Source organism: Lithobates pipiens, unplaced genomic scaffold (genome assembly GCF_037356315.1).
Source record: "Lithobates pipiens isolate NorthernLeopardFrog02 unplaced genomic scaffold, aLitPip1_a1.2 Scaffold_8, whole genome shotgun sequence".
NCBI lineage: Eukaryota > Metazoa > Chordata > Amphibia > Anura > Ranidae > Lithobates > Lithobates pipiens.
The window spans coordinates 35,698,711-35,712,869 of record NW_027507903.1 but is presented as its reverse complement, the minus strand read 5'-3'; the positions used below and the strand labels follow the sequence as shown (position 1 = coordinate 35,712,869).

Below are 14,159 nucleotides of genomic sequence, written 5' to 3'. Positions count from 1 at the left end.
TTTTAAGCCCCTTATTAGGACAGACAGTGTTCAAATCTAGTTTACAGATGATAATGAAGAACTGCGAACACAGTACACACAGGGATAATTATGTTAAACATTACTCCACAGCCCCCTCCTAAATATTACAAAGCAGGGGTGCGTGTAAAAAATTGTTAGCAAGTAAAATATACTGACATTTTATTTTACGTATGCTATGTTAAAGTATATGTAAACCCTTACCTTGTAAAACAACCCATTCAGTTTAATATAGAATTAAAAAGCAAAACATTTGTGTAGAGATATAAAAAAAAAAATGTTCCCCTTTCTTACTCTCTGTTTACATTTGCATGAGGAGCTCAGAGAGCTGGGGAAGGAGCAACAGCCGTACACTGAGCTTCCCAGTGAATGTGTGAATGGCTGGGGGCATGTCAGGACAAATCTGATCATTGGAGGAGAGCAGGATGACTTCTTAGCACAGCTAGAGAACTGACCACACTGTACATGTCTAGTGTGTCAGTGTTTAATAGTAAAGCAGAGGGACTGCCAGGAACACCAGGAGTTTCACACAAAGGAAGCAATACAAAGAGAACAGGATACTTTTTCATACATTTACATGGTACAGCAGGCACATATCAGGAATATGAAATGTTGAGTTTACATGTTCTTTAACGGGGACATGTAACAGATATACAGTAGGTGTTATCCCAATTTGGCTGCAAAATGTGTTTGGAAAGTGCTGAAACTTTTCAGTTCTCTTACATACTTTAGTGTAACTACTTGCGTGATGGCATCTCGGACATCGGGGGTCTCCAAACCTTTCAGTAAGTTGGCCATGTTTTATATGTAACAAATATTTGTAGGCTGAAAACAGTGCCCATCAGAGTCTACCTTTACATCAGAATCCCCATCAGAGTCCTCCCTACATTGTATTCCCATCAGAATATCCTCTACATTTAGGTCCCCATCAGAGTCCCCCCTACCTTGTATTCCCCTTCAGAGTATCCTCTACATCTAGGTCCCCGTCAGAATCCCTCCTACATCAGACCTCCCCTTTGCAACAGAGTCCTATTTGAAGTCCCCTTTACATAAGTGCCCCTTTTATATCAGTGTCCCTATCAGAGACCCCCCTACATCAGGTTCCCCATCAGAGTATCCCCTACATTGTGGCCCCCATTTGCATCAAAGTCCCAGTTAAAACCTCTGTTACATCAGGGACCCTATCAGTGCCCCTGTTACATCAATATCCCTATCAGAGACACCTTATGTCAGTATCCCCCCTTACATTAGAGCCCCCATCAGAGTCCCCACTACATCATGGTCCCCCTTTGCATCAGAGTCCCATTTGAAATTCCCTTTGCATCAGGGAGACTATCAGTGCCCCTCTTACATCAGTGTCCATATTAGCGACCCCCTTACATCAGTATCCACCCTTACATTAGGGTCCCTATCAAAGTCCCCCTTACATCAGAGTCCTCATCAAAGTCTCAATTAAAACCTCTGTTACATCAGGAACCCTATCAGTGCCCCTGTTACATCAATGTCTCTATCAGAGGTGCCCTTACATCAGGGTCCCCATCAGAATCGCCCCTACATCAGGGTTCTCATTAGAAATCTCTGTTACATCAGGAACACTATCAGTGCCCCTGTTAAATCAATGTCCCTATTAGAGCCCCTTTTACATCAGCACCCGCCTTACCGCCTTACTGTGGGAGGGTTGAAGAAGAGACAATAGGTGCCTCTGCTGGCCTTAATTCTCAAAAAGACAGACAGGCAGACAGACAGGCAGACAGATAGATAGATAGATAGATAGATAGATAGATAGATAGATAGATAGATAGATAGATAGATAGATAGATAGATAGATAGATAGATAGATAGATAGATAGATAGATAGATAGATAGATAGATAGATTTTTATACTGAGTTCTTGTACCCTTGATTCCTGGATTCTCCAGGCTAGGTACATTTGTCTGCATATATCTGTTGGCTATGCTTCTGTCATTTGCTCAGTGCCAAAATTATTTATGAATGGCGCCTCTATGCACTCATCGTTTTGCAGCACACTGTCTTTATAATTAATAATGAACTATAATGAAATGTGGCTAATAGCACTGGAAACTTTAAACAGACTGGAAAATTGGTTCTTTAGATAATGTTGGGCTCTCTTTGCAGCTGTCATTCAGGACTGGTTATGTATCAGATTAACTCTTTGGGTTGAAATGTGAGTGTGCTCTTTAGAATTATAGTATTTGTATCAGTTTTGCAGATTAAAGTAATGCAAACACACAGTCTAGCCTACCTAATTATTTTAAACAAGTGTAGCATGGAAAATAATAATCTTGTGAACTAGGCTTCACATATTCGTTTGGTGATAATTTATTTCATCATTATTATCTTTCTGTACCTGCAGTGATATCAGACGTTGCTAACATGTATGATACCTTTCTGTGATCTCTAATAAAGAACAAGGGACCTGAAAGGTTCCTTTCACATGGGCATTGTCAGGTGGAAATAGTAGGCAGTTAAGGTGTTATTTTAATGTCCAACCCTGGGAAATTTCTGGGAAAGAGTAAAAACACTCCTCTGCTCTGCCAGCGGATGGCGCTTCTCCGTGCTCCAACTTGTGGAGCATGGAGACTATCGGACTATACGCCGTACTTTTGAAATGAACGGACTTGCCCACACACATGGAGAAAAGTCTGTTAATTTTGAGCGCCGCTCCAGGTAGCCAGGACCAGCAAATGAAACGTCGCTGGCCCCGTCACCTGGTATAGAGTTAAAGGGGAAGCCCTACGCCAAACAAAATGGCATGGGGGTCCCCCCTAGGTCCATATCAGACCCTTATCCGAGCACGCAACCCGGCCGATCAGGAAAGGGGGTGGGGACGAGCGAGCGCCCCCCCTCCTGAGCCGTACCAGGCCGTGTGCCCTCAACATGGGGGGTGCTTTGGGGAAGGGGGGTCAGCGCGGCCCCCCACTACAAAGCACCTTGTCCCCATGTTGATGAGGACAAGGGCCTCTTCCCGACAACCCTGGCCGTTGGTTGTCGAGGTCTGCGGGCAGGGGGCTTATCGGAATCCGTGAGCCCCCTTTAATAAGGGGGCTCCTGGATCCCGGCCCCCCACCCTATGTGAATGAGTATGGGGTACAATGTACCCCTACCCATTCACCTGTGAAAAAAAATGTAAAAAAAAACACCCTTTCCTGACTGGCCGGGTTGCGTGAAAAGGCGTTCATTTTAAAAGTACGGCGGACCAGCACACACACGGCCGTATTGTCCGCCGGACTGCGAGTCCGGCGGACATATTTTGGTGCAAAACTGCTTTCTTAGTCCGCCGGACTTTTGGGTAAAAAAAAGTCCGCCAGAGCCCACACACAGGGGGATTGTCCGCTGGACTTTTCCACCAGATTGTTTGATCATGTGTACGCGGCATAATACAACCTTACAGCCACCAGCATTCTAACTACCAATGATGTCATCGGTTGATAAAGAGGACATTAAGTGCCTCAGCACCGTCATTCTTTGTCCCTCCGCTGCCTCACTCAGTTTGCACTGGGGTCACAGGGGAGAGAAATTTAGGGATAAGAGAAACATTGGAATATTAGTCAGTACCTGTGTGCAAAGGTGTATTTGGGTGTCCTATGTGTGTGGATGCTGCTACATTATGTAAAACTATTAGTTTGGCTTTTCACATTTTAGAATGGGATGCCTTGAGATGCAAAAGGGTGCCTTAAAGTGGTAGTATTGTCCAGAAAACTAAAATCTGCTGACTGGCAGGGATTTAAGACAGAAGGGCTCCTAAAGGTCTCTTCTGTCAAAAATTTCCCCCCGCCTGTCATACGGTAATGTGACCTGAGCAGCACATGCGTAGCTTAGATCACCTTTACAGCCCGCTCTTTGTGATGCATCAATATGACTCCCACGCTCATGTGCGGGAGTCATGTCCCTGCGGCTCGGCCATTTAAGCAGCTGAAGATAGGGAACCTGTAAGGAAGACCGGGCAAAGATGGAAGCCGCCGGAGACCAGAGAGAGCCGTGATAGCGCAGCACTGGAGGGCTCGGTACAGACGGAGTATGCAGTACATACTGGTACATTATGACCTAAACCTGCATGGTGGGCCATTTTTTAAAAATAATTACTACTGCTTTAAAGGGTAAATCCACTTTTATTGGAAAAAATAGCAAATAAAGAAAAAATAATATAGCATATACAATAGCGACACAAGTCATATTGTAATTGAATGTTATTAAAAATAGCCTTTCCTTTTCCATATGCAGCTCTTTCATTTTCTGTAAAGTGCAATGCAATATGGTTACCCAGAATGTGTACAGAACGCCCCCCAGAAACATCATTTCCTGCTTGTGTGATTGGCTCACTGATTTTCCCAGAAGTCTACACTAAGATACAAGTCCGATTTTTGGCATACCCTGCAAAACAAAATGTCATTTTTGATGGGCTACTCCCAATAGGAAATCACATCAAACCGTGCATATTTCCTTATTAGAGCCCTGCAGGTGCAGCAGCTTGTTGATAATTATGAAGCCACTCTCATTAGACTCACTGTGCACAGGGGCACAGAGGAACAAACAGTGGTTTCTTCATAATAACAAAACATAGGAATCTGCAACAAAGTTTGTTCAAATCTATGTAAAAAGTGTATATACTGTAGAGCACCCAGAGGGGAATGTTTTTTTTTTCTCAACAAAAGTGGAGTTACGCTTTAACTGAAAAAAGGATGACAAACACTGATCTAAGCTATGCTGTATGCCACATTGTGCTCTCCATAGATAGTTACATAGTTAGTAAGGTTGAATAAAGACACCAGTCCATACCTGAGTGAGTGTGGGTGCGTATCTACAATTGTCCCTATCCCTGCACAACTGTCAATTTACCCAGCGCACCACACACACTCATTGGTCCCAACACACAAGGAGCCCACAATCCAAGGTCCCCAACTCACATTCATATACTAGGGCCAATTTTGGACAGAAGCCAATTAACCTACCAGCATGTCTTTTGAGTGTGGAAGGAAACCGGAGTACCTGGAGGAAACCCACGCAGGCACAGGGAGAACATGCAAACTCCAGGCAGGTAGTGTCATGGGTGGGATTTGAACTAGCAACCCTTTTTACTGCTAGGCAAGAGTGCTGGACCACTACACCACTGTAATGCAAGAAACATTGTTCATACCTTGCCCGGGCTTGTACTTCTACTGCAATATGGGCATTTATCACTACCACAATTGACCCACAGAAAGTGTAAAGATATCCAAACACAGGTGAACCACAATGAAATGAACAAGGTGCGTGGAGTCTAAGACACTTGTAAGTAAAAATCAATAAACTGCTAATGTAATCCAGGAAACATAGGTACTGTGCTAAACCATAGCTACAGGATGTGCATCAAATCTATTACAGCTTATAGTATTTAAGACACACTGCATTAATGCTAAAGCGTTACTCTGGACAGTAAGTAAAATCATTAAAATGCACACCTAATGCTATGCAGGAAACATCATCACTATGCTAAATATTAACATTGGACAATAAATAAAATCAAGCAGCAATCACTTCTAAATCTATTCAGTACACATTTCTTCTACGCTGAAAAGTATCTCCAGGGAATACCTAAAATAAATCACTGCGGAGCTAATGCTAAACAGCAAACACTGCACCTCTGCTATGGAATATTTCTAGAGAGCAAGTAAAATCAATCAGTGTGCAACTAAGCCTATGCAGGGAGTATTGCACCTATGCTAAATAAAGAAAGTCTACCCAATTTAAGTAAATGCCCAACCAGTTTTTCAGTTTTGGATAGAGTGGGAAAGATTTAGAACCCCTATTGAGATTTTATTGCAATCTTTGTTTCCTTTTAAAAGTTTGGCAGAGACATGCCAGGAAGTGAGTGGAAACTTCCCCAAGGAAAGTCAAAATCCCAACGTTGCTAGCTATCAATGGAATGGGTTTTTGCTCATTAGGTGGGCAGCTGTTCGAATAGATGCTGCTGCCCCGGATGACCTCTGTGGCCATCTTTGATGAGGGCTTCTAAAAAGCACTGGCTCACTACAGTTGGTGCACATTAGCGCGCGTGGTTAGGTCAGGCACAGGAACCTTCTGGATAATGAGAATGTGCCTAGCGTAGAGGAAAGGTTCTAGAGGAGGAGGGACAACATAGGGACTGTTTGTTAGTGAAGTTGTGGGGAACTTTCCACCTCTAGTGCCTCATTGAATACCGCCTACCAGCCACCTACTGTGCCAGGTGCTGTCGGTCTCCAAGCATCACTCTCTGCAAGTACTGCATAATCATCTGTGAGTGTTTCTGCCAGGTGTGACACCTCTGCATCAACTCAGTTACAGTGTGGTTGGAATTTTCTTCGCAATATACATCCTGGAAGCCTCAGATCCTGTGTGTTGTGCTTCTTTGGTGCCTACCACCTTGCTTGTTCATACACTCTTCCCTCTCCATTTTCCTCCTTTTTTACCATCCCTTACAGCACTGCAGCAAGGAGGCCTGTATTACCCACTGAGCGTCAAGGTTCCATCCATTGACCCCTATGTCATTACTAACCCGTGATAGTTGCTTAAAGATGGTGGGAGGATTGCATTAGATATGCTGAATTTTATTACATGGGCTGAATAGAGAACAGTTTGCAGACCCAATACAAGAAAATCAGTCTGGAGACGTAGGACACATGCCATGGGTTACCACTAATGTAATATGTAACAGGGTGACTGGGTGCCTCTTGTAATGGCTGTTCAAAGGAAATGCCTCTGCAGCCATTACCTTTTGTACCATCACCCCCTCCCTTTAAAATGTAAGCTCTACGAGCAGGGCCTTCCTCTACCTTTTGTATTGTAATTGTGTTGTCCCCCCTATACATTGTAAAGCACTGCGTAAACTGTTGACGCTATATAAATAGTTAATAATAATAATAATAATAATAAATGCTGAGGCACAGATATCATGTCAATGGATTACCTGGGAGTTTGTGAGTGATTGGTCTGCTTGAAAGTGAATTGTCATATCTAGGACCAACTACAATGTATAAAGGCAGGTCTATGGCTCCTAGCTATATTAATCTTCATGTGCAGTGCTAGTTTTACTGCCGGACCTCAGCTGACATTAAAAAGTTAATCTTTTTCAGACACTTCAGGCTGTTAAATGGAAGAAATTGTACACCGTATGAATATATTTTCCACCGATACATCAGATCATTGTCATATAATTTTTTTCTTATGCAAAGAGCTTTCCATGAGATGTAGAAATGTTCACGGTATATGTCATACATTTTGTCTAATGCTGATTCACTAAAATATAACAAAATAAATAATAAATGTAGAACTAGTTCTGCAATCTATATGCAAACTTTTACTGTCACACTTGAAATCTGATTTGTGCCAGTGGAGTCTTTTTTTGATTATTATGCAATACAACAGAATGATATGATGTAAACTCCTAAAGGAAGACTTCACATTTTTATAGCGCATCAATATTACCTACAAGAAAGTCGTATATAACAGAATGTATTTTTTCATGCATTTTGTATTATTTCTAATTATTAATCATTCTCTTTTTTTATTATTACAATTGCAGAAATCTTTCAGGAAACCGTCTGACAACCTTATCATGGCAGCTTTTTCAGAATCTAGAGCTTACAGAACTGTGAGTATGGTATTTCTGTCTTTGTGTTCTGATCCCATTTCTGCAGAACTGTCCTTTGAGAAATGTGTTGTACATTTGTACACTATGAAAGTGTATTAGAAGCCTACAGATTCAGAGAAAACAGGGTAAAGTGACTTTGTTAAGCCAAATAAAATTCCTGAATCTTAATATATGTGGTATGCCACACAATTTTATAGAATGGGGGCATGCTTGGAGTCTGAGCCCTATTCTGTAATATACAGTAGGGTTTAAATTTCATAGTTGTACGTTATGCTGCTTGTCCAATGGTCCTTTCCCTCATTAGTTCATAGGCCTTGCAATTTTTAACTTCAGGCCTCAGATGGTTGGTTTTTCAGCCATCTTGTAAACTTGGATATGTGCTTAAAAGGACCAAGTGAGAAACGGTGATCTCACTTGGAGATTCCTTTGAATTATTTATATGAACAGAAATGTAAGATGCAGGTAATGGATTTTGGGGGAACTGGACTCCTCAATTCTTCAGTGCTTGAGTTATAGTGTGTAATGGTATTGGGAAAAAAAGATCTTTATTTTCTTAATTAGGGCTGGGTGTTAGCATGACCCGATCACAGCAAGGGCAGCTGAATTAATCTGGACTTACACCTGTAGAATTTTTTACAATGTTTGAACTAGAAAGCATAAAAAATTGCTCATCTGACCACTCCATGGTGCCTTTATGGACTTGACTAATTTCAAACAAATTTTTTCTCTAGAACTATGTCAATGTCTCAATTTTCATATAACAAACGTTCTACATCTGCATTCACTTTGACAGGGGTGTAAGCATTGTTTCCGGCCAGGAGTGAATTCAAGGAAATGTTTTGTTTCAAATTTCAGTTTGTTTCAAATGTTTGTTTTAGATTTGACAAACATATTCCAACTTGTCCTAAAATTTCTTCAGTCACTCTGATCAAAATGGATTTGTTGAATTGTCCCCTTAAACTCTGAGATAAGTGAATGGACATTCTGAAAACAACATCTTTCAAATTAAATTCTACAGGTGTAAGGCCAGCTTAAAGTGGACCTAAACCTATCAATTTAACGGTTACAAAGAACAGTTACATTGCTGGCATCCTTGGAAAGCTAACTGTCACATTTGCTTTTGCTTTCAACCAAACTGTGTAACCATCAAATGGCTGGAGTCCTAACTGGTCACATGTGTGCCACCATGGTAGTTGCAGATCAAACAGAGGCTAAGATGGCAGCCTCCTTGGCTAAAAAGGATAGGAGGATTTAGTTCCACTTTAGGTTTAGATGCTCATAATCACATAACAAGGATTTTATCTTCTTATGAGTGATCTCTGAGAGGGACAGTAGCCAAGGACTCCAACCAGGTCTCCAAACACCACCCTTATCACAAGTTTAACTTCTCCAAAGAACACCTTCCGAAATCTTTGTGGATTTACAGTAAAACTAATTCTCAGCCATACCAGTCCAGTGCTAACATAAATATACTAATATCTTGTTAACTTATTGTGAAATTGCTGCCCTTTATAGCAATTGGTATTTTTCTGTAACTTTAAGTTGTGGCGCAGCATCACTGAAAGTCACATACTTGTATATAGCCATATCAATTATTGTATATAGCCATATCAATTATATTCCCAGCTGCAATGGTCATATTCTAAAAAAGATTCCCATTTCTCTCAGTAGTAACTTTGGTAATATCCAGGAATAAATCTGATAAAATATGAGTGTAGCGATGAGAACCCTAGTTGTCAAAATGATCCAAAAATAAAATCTGCCCTCAGATGCAGAGAATGAGCCTTTTGAAATTCCAATATAGTTTCTCTGTCAGTAAAGTTGGTGACAGGTTTTACTGCTTGGGGAGCCTTCCTAACCAGCTAAAGACTAGGCAATCTAATACTCCATTGCTTAGCCGTGCACTGCAGATCCATTTGTCACCAAGCCGGTTAAGTAGCTGCAATTTTAAAGATCCCGTGAGATACATCTTCTAACCTCTTCAGGAGACGTAGACCTCTTTGACAGGAAAATAAGGGCCGCAGAATACAGGTTCCTGAATTATTGATAAAGTGTTGAATGCTTATTTCAAACAAAAATGGGATGTTAAATCAATTCCATATTTCACTAAAGGATATTGAACTTACCTTGAGACATTGTTGGACAATAAATATCTAGACAAGCAAAAACTGTCATTAAATTTCTATTTAACCTTACAACCCCTTACTGATCTGTTTACTGATTGCACCAGATAAACTATACCTTGTGCCAATTACTGGTATTAAAATATAATGACTTAAATATAGCTGACAAAAGCCCCTAATCAGGTTAAATTTAGTGCAGCTATCACTTAGAGAAAGAAAGCAGATAAACTAAACCTTGCTAAGTTAATAGGATCTAATGAAAATTATGTTACTTGTATAATGTATTGTAGCTGCATAGTTACATTCTGTAGTACCGTATATACTCGAGTATAAGCCGAGATTTTCAGCCTCTTTTTTGAGGCTGAAAGTGCCCCCCTCGGCTTATACTCGAGTCATCGCTGTCTGCCCGCTCGATCAGCGTGTCGAGCAGACAGACAGCGGCCATTCTATTCAAAAGCCGCGCCTCCGGCTCCGCCTTCGCCTGTGATAGGCGGAACACTGAATTTCCCAGCAGCCTGTGTTCCGCCTATCACGGACATCGTATCATCCTCGTACTACGGACGAGGATGATACGACGTCTGTGATAGGCGGAACACAGGCTGCTGGGAAATTCAGTGTTCCGCCTATCACAGGCGAAGGCGGCGGCGCAGCTTTTGAATTTTACAATGGCCGCCGACGAAGAGGGCACGGGACGGAGGCAAGGCAAGGCACGGCACGGCACGGGACGGGACGGGACGGGGGCAAGGCAAGGCACGACACGGGACGGATGCAAGGAGGCAAGGCACGACACGGGACGGAGGCAAGGAGGCAAGGCACGGGACGGAGGCTCGGGACAAAGGTAGGCTGGACACACACACACACACACACACACACACACACACACACACATGGATGGAGACACACACAGGGATGGATGGATGGATGGATGGAGACACACACACACAGGGATGGATGGATGGATGGATGGAGACACACACACACAGGGATGGATGGATGGATGGATGGAGACACACACACACAGGGATGGATGGATGGATGGACACACACACACACACAGGGATGGATGGACGGACACACAGGGATGGACGGACACACAGGGATGGACGGACACACAGGGATGGACGGACACACACACAGGGATGGACAGGCATGTCTCACCCTCGGCTTATACACGAGTCAATAAGTTTGCCAGTTTTTTTGGGGGTAAATTGGGGGCCTCGGCTTATATTCGGGTCGGCCTATACTCGAGTATATACGGTAATCAGTCTGTTACATGAAATGAGAAGATACAATTATCCAGCTAAATTAAACTGTATTTAGGTCTAAAAATAAATTTCTCTTATGTAGAGACCCCCCCCCCCTCCCCCCCTCCTAAAGGGCTATCTGATTTGCCACAGCTTCCTTTCCCAGATTAGTGGGCAGCCAGGTCCACAGCAACAGTCACCAGTAATGACGTATTTATTGTGATAATGCTGTTTGCAAAGGATACGAGTATATACAGTACATAGTTACATTGGACCAAACTGGACCAATGTAAGCTACTATGTAAAAATATCCATACCTGGATTTCTTCTTTAAACATAAGCTTCTTGATTTGTGCTGGAGAAGCGCTGAGCTGACTGAATCAGTCACTAGTCGTGGATGGGTGGTTGTGTGGGCAAGCAGGAAGGAATCCCTCCTGTAGGTTATGCCCAGTCTCAAGTGATGTCAATGAAACCTCTTAGGATTTGGGCTTCTGCCTTTTTGGTACGGCCTTATGGTCTTTTCCGCATGTAGACTTGGAAAAGTATGAAGGGAGGAGCGCTTGGCATCCAAAAGAATGTGGATTTGAAAGTAGATTAAAATGTATTTATTGGTAATATCAACAAGTACATCAATTACATCAAAGTCAATGTCTTTCGGGGGAAAGAACTCCCCCTTCTTCAGGGCTGTCAGACAAATGTGAGAAAAACACAATAAAACAAATATATGAAAGTGAGACATAAAAGCAAAAATACAAAAAATACAAAATGCTTATATGTTCTGATTCTAAAAGAGAATTCTAAATATCATATTTCACGAGTTTACCATCGTGGTAAAAAATTATATTAGTAATCACCATGAATGATAATAATCATAATCACCCTAATCGCAATGAGCAAAAATAATAATAAGTAGATAAAAAAGAAAAAAATAAAGTAATTGAAGCATGTAAGATCTTTGGGTGTATACAAGTATTTACCTCTGTTATAATTAAAAGACTTATTTCATAGTATGAATTGGATACTTGCAATTGTGCGTGGCTCTAAGGCAATAATAGATATAGACCAGGGGTCTACAAATTTTCTAAAGAAAGGGCCAGTTTACTGTCCTTCAGAGTTTAGGGGGCCGGACTATGCCCAGTGGGAGTAAACAATGCCCGATCCTCAGTATTAGGAGGAGAAATAGTTGGTATCAGTGGCAGGAATAGTGCCCCATTATTGCTGTCAGTGGCAGGAATTATGCCCCATCATTGGTGTCAGTGGCAAGTATAATGCCTCAAGGGCCGGGTAAAGGAAGCAAAAGGCCATGTCAAGCCCCAGGGCCGCAGTTTGGAGACCACTGGTATAGACTGACCTGTTGCTGCATGCAATTTCAATGGAAAAAAAGCTCCCAGGCTAGATAGATATTTGCAAGGTATTTTTTGCGATACAGTTCCCCACACACGGCTCATGTGTAAGGTAAAGTCTACAAGTTTGGAAATATCCGTTTTTAAATGGATAGAAAACTGGATAAAAGACAGAATTCAGAGAGTAGTGGTTAATGATTCTTACTCGGAATGGTCTAAGGTTATCAGTGGTGTACCCCAAGGTTCAGTGCTGGGACCCTTACTTTTTAATATCTTTATAAATGATATTGGGTCTGGGATCAACAGTAACATTTCCGTCTTTGCAGATGACACCAAGCTATGCAGTGCAATAACGTCCTTACAGGATGTCTCCAATTTACAAACCTACCTCAATACTCTAATTGGGCGACTATGTGGCAGATGAGGTTTAATGCTGATAAATATAAAGTTATGCACTTGGGGCCTAAGAATATGCATGCATCATACATACTAGGGGGGAGTACAACTGGGGGGATCCATAGTGGAGAAGGATCTGGGGGTTTTGGTAGATCATAAGCTCAGTAATAGCATGCAATGCCAAGCTGCGGTTTCCAAAGCAAGCAAAGTCATTTCTTGTATTAAGAGAGGTATGGACTCCAGAGAGAAAGATATACTTTTGCCCCTGTTCAAATCATTAGTAAGACCTCATATGGAATATGCAGTTCAGTTTTGGGCACCAGTTCTCAAAAAGGATATCGGACAACTGGAGAAAGTGCAGAGAAGGGCAACTAAACTGATAAGAGGCATGGAGGAGATTAGCTATGAGGAACTGAATTTATTCACTCTTGATAAGAGGAGATTAAGGGGGGATATGATCAACATGTACAAATATATAAGGGGTCCATATAGTGAACTTGCTGTTGAGTTATTCACTTTACAGTCAACAAAGAGGACAAGGGGGCACTCTTTACATCTAGAGGAAAAGAGATTTCATCTCCAAATATGGAAAGGCTTCTTCACAGTAAAGAGCTGTGAAAATGTGAAATAGACTCCCTCCAGAGGTGGTTCTAGACAGCTTAGTAGATTGCTTTAAGAAAGGCCTGGATTATTTCCTAAATGTACATAATAGAACTGGGTACTAACATTTATAGGTGAAGTTGATCCGGGGAAAATCGGATTGCCTCTCGGGGGATCAGGAAGGAATTTTTTTCCCCTGCTGTAGCAAATTGGATTATGCTCTGCTGGGGTTTTACTGGATGGACTTGTGTCTTTTTTTCAACCTGACTAACTATGTAACTATGTAAGGTATCTGTAGGAGGACAGAGAATAGAAAACAAAAAAATTAGAAAAAAATATCTTTGGCTTCTGCTGAAAATACTCAGTTTTGGGTGAAATAAGAATATAAACATAGGTTTGGCAAGCAATTTCTGTATAATAAGTGCAGTACACTGGGGAACTATTTCAGGTAGATAACAGTGTGCTAAGTTCTGGTCACCCCGTTCCACTGACACGTTATTATCAGCGGTACAGAATGCTGATGTTGGTAATTAAGTTAGGACACCATTTACTTAGGAAGAAAATGATGCCGCCTGTGCTGTTTGTTCCCAGTAACATAACCCTGATTTATTGTTCTTTGCTAATGCACCAAAAAATATGACACAAATCTGATAAGTAGAACAGCACTTTATTACCTAAAATCAATGCTAAGTGTTGTTATGCAAAAATAACAAACATGGAATCAATTGTGCCGTGAAGCAACCTCATAGCCTTAATCAATATGACCTCTACATTATGGGAGGAAGATGAGCGGGATCCGGTTCTCATC

General features: G+C 41.7%; 1 protein-coding gene across 7 annotated transcripts in view; it reads left to right on the top strand.

Annotated features, from left to right (window-relative positions):
* Positions 1 to 14,159, top strand: part of NTRK3 (neurotrophic receptor tyrosine kinase 3) — a 1,011,888-nt gene that overhangs the window by 432,686 nt on the left and 565,043 nt on the right. For all 7 annotated transcript variants that reach the window (XM_077472645.1, XM_077472644.1, XM_077472642.1 and 4 more), the window contains exon 5: positions 7,577 to 7,645. In XM_077472645.1, the coding sequence (XP_077328771.1) occupies positions 7,577 to 7,645 (69 nt within the window). The remainder of the gene's footprint in view (positions 1 to 7,576; positions 7,646 to 14,159) is intronic.